An 11,916-nucleotide genomic window follows, 5' to 3' on the forward strand; every position below is an offset into this window, starting at 1 on the left:
AACAGGAAGCATGCGAGATTCTTCTTGGTAGGATTGAACCGTACAGGGCTCAGAACCCTAAAGGAACATGGGAAGACTGGGTGAGAATGCTACTTCAGATCATCTACTATATCTTCAATTTTGGCTAAGTAGTTACAAAATACAATACCACTTTTGTTAATTTTCTGTAGTTTATAACACAGGGAAGTAGACTTTTGATCACCTTTTGCAAATTTTCAGAAGGAAATGATTTATACCTGGTTTAATTCAGAAGGAGATGATTTATACCTGGTTTAATTCAGATGGAAATGATTTGTTCCTGGTTTAATTCATTAACAATGCTGCCTCTCTCCCTCGGTGTCGGGGACGGGTTTCCCAAATAAACAATTTGGCGAATAATTTTACCAAGATATGTTAAAATCAGATAATCATCCTAGGTGGAGAAGCTCTAAGGTCCTTTCTTATAATGGTGATTTTCATTACCCCGGGATCACCTAATCCTCTCTTATAATGGTGATTTTCATTACCCCGGGATCACCTACTCCTTTCTTATAATGGTGATTTTCATTACCCCGGGATCACATAATCCTTTCTTATAATGGTGATTTTCATTACACCGGGATCACCTAATCCTTTCATATAATGGTGATTTTCATTACCCCGGGATCACCTAATCCTTACTTATAATGGTGATTTTCATTACCCCCAGATCACCTAATCCTTTCTTATAATGGTGATTTTCATTACCCCGGGATCACCTAATCCTTTCTTATAATGGAGATTTTCATTACCCCGGGATCACCTAATCCTTTCTTATAATCGTGATTTTCATTACCCCGGGATCACCTAATCCTTTCTGAGGAGGAAGTAAATTTCACTATGGTTCCTATAAAGGTAAGTTACACTTGTGCAGGGCATGTTGTAATACCATAGTACCATTTTATAACTGGTAATAATATTGATTGTTGAAAACTGCGTAGGCTTTGTCTATTTTCTGACAGTATCCATCTATATCATGAAATACGTTTGTTATTCACCCAACATTATTTTTCACAGTAAAAATTCCATGTTATGTTATAGGTACTATTTTGCTTTGTTGCGTCACAATAACAAATAACAATTGTAATACAACTCCATTACTGCTATAGATAGATGTCTTGGAAAACATATATAATGTGTGGACCTCCCGAACAGTGAAAAAGTCTGCAATTAATTATTTTCTATGAGTTTAAAAATTTGTAAGTAATGAAAAGATGTATACAAGTTTCATCAGTGCATAATGACAACAGCAACCCCAAGATTAATATAATTTGAATAGTGAAAAAACACACGTCAAAAAGAAATCAAATTATAGATATAGGGATTGAACGGAGTTTTTCATGATGATAATGATGATTATTTACGCTGAGACTTACAAAAAAGGTTATAACACAATTTAGAAAAGCACAAGTGTAATAAAACTATTATAAGAGGTTGAACCACAGAGGCAAGCCAGGTATATGTCCGAAAGTAGGACTTCAACCTCATTTAGGATTTTTGGTGCTTGTCTTTAACCTTTGTGCTGTAAATTAATAGTTGCTGACAAAAAGAATTTAGTCCTAATTTATCAATTTGTTAACAATAGTAAACGTATTGAACAGTGACGTCGCTGAAAAAACCCTGAAATTCTTTTTACACTTAATGATGCGGTAATTTGGCACATGTTTCCGTATACAAGATGTGTTTCTATTGGTAGGTGTCGGCTGCCTTTTTTGATCGAGTGAGTCTGTCAGTCTCAACGTTTTATAAGTAAGTACCTATTAAGCTGTTAAAACTGAATTATCTAGTGTTCATGTTTAGCTTTCCTGACTCGAAGGGCAAAGTGAGCGCAGCGTCCGTCGTCCGTCCGTCCGTCGTCCGTCCGTCGACAACATTTCCTTTAAACGACTTTACCTACCTAAAAAAATCAAAAGGCCTACTGTCATGATATTTGGCTGGTCGCTTCGTTGAATTGAGCCTTTCAAAGTTTGCGACAAAACTACCTTGACCTACTTTCAAGGCCACAGAGGTCAAATATGTCTGAAACCGAAAGGCCTCGAGTTGTGATATTATAGACTTTAGATTCCTGGGATGGAGCCCAATAATTTTTGCAAACGAAAATGACATTTTTTACTTTAAAGTCATTAGAGGTATACTATTTTTTATTATTATTATATTATATTAAGTTCAAACAACTTTTTCTGAAGAACCGAAATGCCTACATTCATGGTATAAGACTAGTAGATTCCTTGGATGGTGTAAAACAAAGTTTGCGAACAAAATTACCTTGATACACTTTCAATATCACAGGGTTAAATAAGCCAATAATTTCATATGACTTCTTCAGTGGAACGAAAAGGTTCAGAGTCATGATATTAAGCTTATAGATTTTTTTTGTGGAGCTTTACAAATTGAGCAAACAAAAATGGCCTGGAGCTATAGATGAGGTCACAAGGATTAATATTGCAAAAGCGTCAAACAACTCCTGACGAATCTATAAACTTGGTATAAATGTAGGGTTTTTAAAAGCATTTTACTTGAAATAACTAATTCCAGGTGAGCTATTAAGGCTTTTGGGCCTCTTGTCTACCTCTACCATGAAAGTGTCTATAGGCATCCAATTTTAGCCTGTTACACCTGCCACGTGATGAAAATTTTGTAAACCTTCGATATCTTTTCTAAAATATGACCAGATTATCGCATATCACATTTTTAGTTTTAACAAAACATAAAAAGCCCAAATACACAGTCATCTTGCTTAGGAGTGTCTTGAAAATTGAAGTTGTCGGAAGAGCAAAATAAACATCTTTACTACTTTTCTCAACGATTCCTATTGATGATTATAAAATGAATATTTATTTAATTTTATAATTCATATCTTGTTGTACTAGGCTCACTTAAACAACATATACATCATAGTACATTATTGTCTAAAAACAACCATTCATATTGAACTACACATTTAAAACAACATAATTGAACTACACTCGCTTAAACAACACAATATATACCTCATTGTCCTATACTCGCTAAAACAACACAATATATACCTCATTATACTACATTTGCTAGAACAATACAATATATACCTCATTGTACTATACTCGCTTAAACAACACAATATATACCTTATTGTACTGTATTCGCTAAAACAACACAATACTGTATATACCTCATTGTACTATACTCGCAAAAACAACACAAAATATATCTTATTGTACTATACTTGCTAAAACAACAAAATACAGTATATCTATACCTCATTGTACTATATTCGCTGAAACAACACAATGTATACCTCATTGTATTATACTTGCTAAAACAACACAATATATACCTCATTGTACTATACTTGCTAAAACAACACAATATTTACCTTATTGTACCTTACTCGCTAAAACAACACAATACCGATTATACCTCATTTTACCATCCTCGCTAAAACAACACAAGGTATACCGCATTGTACTATACTATGTTTTGCCTGTGACAAAAATGATTTAGAAGATGAGATACATTTTATTCTTATTTGTCCTGCTTACTCTGTATTGAGAAACACATACATTAAGCAATATTACTTCCGATGCCCCAGTGTGTATAAATTAATTGAATTATTGTCATGTAAAAGTATTAAAACATTACGTAGATTGGGTCTATATTTAAAATATGCTACCGCCAAAAGAAAAACCCTCGTGCAGTAAAATTGCTAAATTATGTATTCTTTTTATGTGATACTTGCTTATATGGAATTGTCCTCTGCCATCTTGAAAATTTGAAATATGTTTTGTATTCTATGTATCAATTAACCTATATGCTGATTTGCATTCGGAAATAAAAAACTTGAAACTTGATATACCTCATTGTACTTTCCTCGCTGAAACAACACAATGTATACCTCATTTTACTATACTTGCTAAAACAACACAATATATACCTTATTGTACTACTCCCGTTAGAAAACAGGTTTTAAATCATACAGAAGTAATAAACTTCTGAAACTGATATTTAATTAGTTTTGGGCTAACTGCTTTTCGGGGCTCATTTTTACCTTTACCATGTACAGCTGCTGGTCAAACTTAGTTAAAGGAGAGAAGCCCAGTAACGTTTATGTTATCAGTGAGTCTAATACTTAAATAATTATAAATAATTAACAACAATTAATCCTTGATAGATACAAGTAAGATGTCTGATACTCTTAACTAACAACTGAAGTAAAAAGCCTTAATTTCAGTACCTTGCATCCACAAAAATGAAAAACAGTTACAACTTCATGTATCGCTACAATTTCAATAACCTTTCATGAGTATGTCTTACATCGCTTCATTGTTGCTGTAGAACACCTGATTTGGGTTATGACTTTGGCTCAAACAGTGGACGCCCATTTAACTATTTCACATTTGGATCAGCATGCTCGGAGGTGGAGATTGACTGCCTGACCGGTGACCACAAGGTAAAGTATTTTTACTTTATGTTTTGTTAATGTTTAATCCTGATTATCAGATAAAATCAGGTACATTTAAATGTTAGACGAGTGAACGAGACAAGACATGGGATATGTGCATCAAAAGTGTTTTTAGAAAGTTAAATTTAGTAACAAAGTTAAAAAAGCTGGTAATTTAATGTCTTTTGGCACATCATATAAACCAAATCTGTTTTAATTATTTTGAATCTAAGAAGAAGAAAAAAATCATGGTACTTTAAAATAAATTCTTCCAAAAATACACATTAACCAACTGTTTTAAGGTCACTTGGGTTAAATGTATTCTACATTATAAGTCTTTTCCGAATGACCAAGAGTCATTGAGTATTGACATTTGGCCAGTAGTTTACTTATAAAACATGCTATGCAATTTCGATGACATTGACGTACATTCAAGGTCACAAGGGCAAATATATCAAAACAAAAAAATCCTCCTGAGTAACCAAAAGGCATAGGACCATGTATGTCACCAGTAGTTGAAAGGTTGATGCAATGAAATGTAGGATCTCAACTGAAGACTAGACAAACTTTGAATAAAAACACAAAATCTAAAACCCAATGAGGATTCATGTGTAGAAAAGATTTTTAATAAATATTTGCTGGCAATTAAGTGGCCTATTGCTTTGAAAATGCATGATATTTTTTCAATTTTTGATAACTCAATGACGTGACCTTTTTAAGAGAAAAGATTTGAATAGAACGACAAGTTGAAGATACAGGCTCGTTTGCCATTCCTTACACATAGTCAATACAGAAACTGCTTTCACATAGTCAAAACACAAACTGCTTACACAGTTAACACAGAAACTGCTTACACATGGTTAATACACAAACTGCTTACACATAGTCAATACACAAACTACTTACACATAGTCAATACAAAAACTACTTACACATGGTCAATACACAAACTACTTACACATGGTCAATACACAAACTACTTACACAGTCAATGCAAAAACTACTTACACATGGTCAATACACAAACTACTTACACATGGTCAATACACAAACTGCGTACATATAGTCATTACAGAAACTGCTTACACATGGTCAATACAGAAACTGCTTACACATGCTCAATACAGAAACTGCTTACACAAGGTCAATACAGAAACTGCTCACACATAGTCAATACACAAACTACTTACACATGGTCAATACACAAACTACTTACACATAGTCAATACACAAACTGCTTACCCATGGTCAATACACAAAGTGCTTACACAGTCAATACACAAACTGCTTACACATGGTCAATACACAAACTGCTTACATATAGTCAATACACAAACTGCTTACAAATATTCAATACAGACACTTCTTACACATAGTCAATACAGAAACTACTATGCTTACACATGGTCAATACACAAACTACTTACACATGGTCAATACAGAAACTACTTACACATAGTCAATACAGAAACTACTATGCTTACACATGGTCAATCCACAAACTACTTACACATGGTCAATACAGAAGCTACTCACACATAGTCAATACAGAAACTACTATGCTTACACATAGTCAATACACAAACTGCTTACCATGGTCAATACAGAAACTGCTATGCTTACACATAGTCAATACACAAACTACCTACACATAGTCAATACAGAAACTGCTTACACATATTCAATACACAAACTGCTTACACATGGTTAATACACAAACTGCTTACACATAGTCAATACAGAAACTAATTACGCACAGTCAATACACAAACTGCTTACAAATATTCAATACAGACACTTCTTACACATAGTCAATACAGAAACTACTATGCTTATACATGGTCAATACACAAACTACTTACACATGGTCAATACAGAAGCTACTCACACATAGTCAATACAGAAACTACTATGCTTACACATGGTCAATACACAAACTGCTTACATATAGTCAATACACAAACTGCTTTCACAGAGTCAATACAGACACTTCTTACACATAGTCAATAAAGAAAATGCTTACACATAGTCAATACAGAAACTACTATGCTTACACATAGTCAATACACAAACTGCTTACCATGGTCAATACAGAAACTGCTATGCTTACACATAGTCAATACACAAACTACCTACACACAGGTTATACACAAACTGCTCTCACATATGATTACAACACGAATCTTAAGTTTAGGGATCCGGTTTATTTCTGGATATCGGTCTTTTGGGGAATATTTTATGCATAAAATGTATAAGTAAAAGCTAGTATCTGGCATTTTTAGTTCAAGTGCCTGCACAAATAATAATTTGCAAGCCTTTACGGTAAAATTCCAATCTTAGGGATATCCGTGCGTATCCTATTTATGTTGTCGAGCCTCCTGACATGGCAAGATATTATTCCAGTCTGGGTTCTGTAGGGCATTGTCTTACTTGCGAGTATTTTCTTGCAAATAGGCTGTGTAATTTTAATAAAAGAACTATTTTGATGAGAGAGAGTAATGATTAGAAATATAAAGCATTTGATTAAAAATGTTTTATGTTTTACAGGTGCTTCATACGGACATTGTGATGGATGTTGGTGTTAGTCTGAACCCAGCCATTGACATCGGACAGATAGAAGGGGCGTTTACTCAGGTAACAGTCGTTCGTCAGTTGAAAGCCACAGGCGCGGAGGCAAAAAGATGAAAATTATGTTAATATGCATTTATCTTGAGTTTGAACATTTTTCGCAAGCAGATCAAATTCGGAACTTTTAGTAAAAAATGATTTTCAGCATAAAGAATGAAAAAAAAAAAATAGATAGCCGGGTCACGTTACCTCTGCTTAAGTATCACGCATGCATGGAAAATAAACAATACAGGAAACATTTCACATATTCCGTATGTGTAAAGCATTGTAGAACTTGAGCTCTAAGTTGGAATTCTTACCTTTCTGTTACCAGGGCTATGGTCTGATGATGATGGAGCAACAGAAGATGTCTCCGAGCGGCTACTTGTTTACACGTGGTCCTGGTGCCTACAAGATCCCTGGTTTTGGCGACGTACCTCTCGAGTTTAATGTCTCCCTCCTCAAGAGCAGCATCAACCATCGGGCAGTGTACTCATCTAAGGTTAGTTTACAAAAGATTGTCTGAATTCACGGTCAAAAAAGTCAAATATAGTTACTATTGCGTCGTGTTTTCTAAACACTTTTTAGCACAATTTTTTGAATATCACGAAACTTGAAACATATGTTTATGTTCAAACAAAAAAGACATAAAGCATCAACGATCATGATCAGTTTTTTGAAATCATAAAAATACTATTGTCAAGAAAAAAATGTTTATCTATGTAATAAACTTATTATATATATGATATTGGCATTTGTGTATTTTTTCCCAAAGGTTGGATATATGTAACTAATTTGCAAAAATGAACATCATGGTTAAACATTCATTGATATATATATAAAAGAAATATTCCAAACAGTTACATCCCTAATCCAAGGATTTCTGTAGAATCCGACACAGATTACACCCTTAAACTGATTTAGCATACTAAATTAGCATAACCTTAAATGCTTCAAGTGAATTTCATTTAGGATTAACTCCCTTCTGAAACTGATTTTATTTTACTAAAGGTAATGGGTATGCACCATAGTGTTTGTTAAAACATGCTTTTATCGTGTTACTTTAATGAAGGCAACACACTTCCCCACAAGGCGGACATAATCATTAACATATAACAAATATATAGTACTGCTTATAATTGAGTGTGTCTCTTCACCATTAGGCTATTGGGGAACCACCTCTCTTCCTGGCAGCATCAGTTTTCTTCGCAGCTAAAGACGCTATTATGTCTGCCCGAGGGGATGCTGGGAAAAGCAGGATGTTCCAGTTGGACAGTCCAGCCACTCCTGAACGGATCAGAATGGCGTGTGAAGACCAGTTCACTCAACAGGTAAATTCACCGAATAAGGAAGTAGAATATTTGAGACCGGTTCATTTGCATATAAACATTTCTTCCTGTAAAAACCATGTTTCCATGCAGAAAGTGTACACACCAAAACAGAGGAGAACAAACAAGCAGAAACGGTACACACCAAAACAGAGATAAAATATAGCCGGAAAGGGCTAGAATGAGTGCTTTAAAAAGTTGTCATAGGAAGCATGTATTTTAAGGCATTAATATTCCTTTGATATGGAGAGAAATTCAAATCATAACACACAGAGACATAAAGACATCAAAAGAACCGAACACAAATCCATCATCGAACACGTTTTATGTGTACATAATTATATTCCACAGTTTCCTCGAGCGAAAGAAGGGTCCTTCAAGCCTTGGTTTGTGGAGCTGTAGGACTCAGTTGGAGCTTTAGAACCCACCAGACCAGACTAAAGCTATGTTTGTTGAACTAGAACACGCAAACAGATGCAAAGTACAGAGTTTCAACAGCAAAATATTTAACAAGCAAATAAAATGTGAAGGTATGCATGTTGAATTGATATAATCATAGTGTGAGTTGTGTATCCAAAAAAGAGCACTATGCCCTTGTTTGATTAGTAATTTTACTCGATCATCATTCTCAAGGTGAAAAAAATGTGGGGAGTTTGTATGGCTTATATATATAGATAAATATATTATATCAGCAGAAAAATTCTCCTTACGGAAGAAAAAATATTATAAAAAGAAAAATTCTCAACAACGAATCTTTAGTACTTTATCTCTTCTAGGAGATTCTTCAGACTGAAGATATTCTGAAGAATCTCCTAGATGAGATAAAAGAACTTAAGAAATCATATGGATCTGGTAAACATTTATTCAGTACAAAAGTGTAATCATTTTATTGGTGATATGATTATATTTGATGTTTTATTTATATAGATAAAAAGATTGTATACATACTTTATACATACCCAGAAGATGATATATAAAATATATTCTGATAAAAAAATATGAAATATTTTAAAGCATTGCTACATGTCTATTAATTTGCAGCAAATTTTTACATATTTGTTAAAGTTGAGTTTGTACTTGAGTTAATTCAAGATAATCGATGAATGTTCAGATGGTGTAATATAATATTTCTGTTTTCTCACACATTAGTTATTGGGAGACTTGGGAATTGTGTTTCCTTTTTCTCACACTTTAGTTTCCAAACTGTCGTTCACTTCGGACAATAATGGCATATGTATACTGTCATTCTGGTAAAGAGAAGGGGATGTTTGAGATTGCTTTTGAGGTGGCTAGGTCAAAGCTCAAATGATCTGTTACTAAACACAGAACGTAAGATTCTGTGTAATAACAGACATTTTATAAGATCACGCCCACGTTTAATAAAACGGTTCATTGACTTTAGTAATGGCATACATGTTTTGTTGAAAAAAGGGCAGTGAACTTCTTAATTTTGATTTTTTTTTACTAAAAGACGTATTCATACAGTGCATCAGGGCTGCTAATAAAGGTAACTACACAGGTATTATACAATGTAACAGCCTGCTAATAAAGGTAACTACACAGGTAACTACACAGTGTAACAACCTGCTAATAAAGGTAGCTATACAGGTATTATACAATGTAACAGCCTGCTAATAAAGGTAACTACAAAGGTATTATACAGTGTAACAACCTGCTAATATAGGTAACTACACAGGTATTGTACAATGTAACAGCCTGCTCATAAATGTAACTACACAGGTATTATACAATGTAACAGCCTGTTAATAAAGGTAACTACACAGGTATTATACAATGTAACAGGCCTGCTAGAAAAGGTAACTACAAAGGTATTATACAGCGTAACAACCTGCGTATAAAGGTAACTACACAGGTATTATACAATGTAACAGCTTGCTAGTAAAGGTTACTACACAGGCATTATACAATGTAACAGCCTGCTATTAAAGGTAACTACACCGGTATTATACAATGTAACAGCCTGCTAGTAGAGGTAACTACACAGGTATTATACAATGTAACAGCCTGCTAGTAAAGGTAACTACACAGGTATTATACAATGTAACAGCTTGCTAGTAAAGGTTACTACACAGGTATTATACAATGTAACAGCCTGCTAGTAAAGGTTACTACACCGGTATTATACAGTGTAACAACCTGCTAATAAAGCTAGCTACACAAGTGTTATACAGTGTAACTGGCCTGCTAGTAAACATGTATTGATAAGCGATATATGCGTTATATGTGTTAAATGTGTTATACAGTGAGCAGGACTGCTAGTAAACATGTTGTGATAAGTGTTATTTGTGTTATACAGTGTAACAGGCCTGCTAGTAAACATGTTGTGATAAGTAATACCTGTGTTACACAGTGTAACAGGCCTGCTAGTAAACATGTTGTGATAAGTGTTACATTTGGTATACAGTGTAACAGGCCTGCTAGTAAACATGTTGTCATAAGTAATACCTGTGTTACACAGTGTAACAGGCCTGCTAGTACACATGTTGTGATAAGTGTTATATGTGCCATACAGTATAACAGGCCTGCCAATAAACATGTTGTGATAAGTGTTATATGTGTCATACAGTGTAACAGGCCTGCGAGTAAACATGTTGTGATAAGTGTTATTTGTGTTATACAGTGTAACAGGCCTGCTAGTAAACATATTGTGATAAGTGTTACATGTGTTATACACTGCAACAGGCCTGCTAGTAAACATGTTGTGATAAGTGATATATGTTGTTCTTGTGCTCTTGCTCTTTGGTTCATAATGCCTGTCTTTCTATAATGTTTCCTCAGTTTTTGCATTTGTGTGTCGACGTTGTGGTATAGTACACCCTTCTGTATCGACGTTATGGTATATAAACCTATCTGTGTTGACGTTATAGTATATTTACCCATCTGTGTTGACGTTATGGTGTATATTAACCCTCTGGTGTTGACGTTATGGTATATAAACCTATCTGTGTTGACGTTATGGTATATAAACCTATCTGTGTTGATGTTATGGTATATAAACCTATCTGTGTTGACGTTATGGTATATTAACCCATATGTGTTGACGTTATAGTATATAAACCCATCTGTGTTGACGTTATGGTATATTAACCCATCTGTGTTGACGTTATAGTATATTAACCCATATGTGTTGACGTTATAGTATATAAACCCATCTGTGTTGACGTTATGGTATATTAACCCATCTGTGTTGACGTTATAGTATATTAACCCATATGTGTTGACGTTATAGTATATAAACCCATCTGTGTTGACGTTATGGTATATTAACCCATCTGTGTTGACGTTATAGTATATTAACCCATATGTGTTGACGTTATAGTATATAAACCCATCTGTGTTGACGTTATGGTATATTAACCCATCTGTGTTGACGTTATAGTATATTAACCCATATGTGTTGACGTTATAGTATATTAACCCATCTGTGTTGACGTTATGGTATATTAACCCATCTGTGTTGACGTTATAGTATATTAACCCATATGTGTTGACGTTATAGTATATTAACCCATCTGTGTTGAC

The 11,916-nt window shown here is 34.1% G+C and overlaps 1 protein-coding gene across 1 annotated transcript in view; it reads left to right on the forward strand.

Moving 5' to 3' along the window:
- The window catches only part of LOC110461878 (xanthine dehydrogenase/oxidase-like), a 71,470-nt gene extending 60,000 nt beyond the window's left edge, over positions 1–11,470 (forward strand). Inside the window, exons 17-23 of the mRNA XM_021515598.1 lie at positions 6–80; positions 1,715–1,767; positions 4,333–4,447; positions 6,986–7,072; positions 7,380–7,547; positions 8,209–8,376; positions 8,725–11,470. Of these exons, the coding sequence (XP_021371273.1) occupies positions 6–80; positions 1,715–1,767; positions 4,333–4,447; positions 6,986–7,072; positions 7,380–7,547; positions 8,209–8,376; positions 8,725–8,775 (717 nt within the window). The 3' untranslated portion in view covers positions 8,776–11,470. The remainder of the gene's footprint in view (positions 1–5; positions 81–1,714; positions 1,768–4,332; positions 4,448–6,985; positions 7,073–7,379; positions 7,548–8,208; positions 8,377–8,724) is intronic.
- Positions 11,471–11,916: the final 446 nt, after the last annotated feature.

This window comes from Mizuhopecten yessoensis, unplaced genomic scaffold, assembly GCF_002113885.1.
Source record: "Mizuhopecten yessoensis strain PY_sf001 unplaced genomic scaffold, ASM211388v2 scaffold10697, whole genome shotgun sequence".
NCBI classification, from domain to species: domain Eukaryota; kingdom Metazoa; phylum Mollusca; class Bivalvia; order Pectinida; family Pectinidae; genus Mizuhopecten; species Mizuhopecten yessoensis.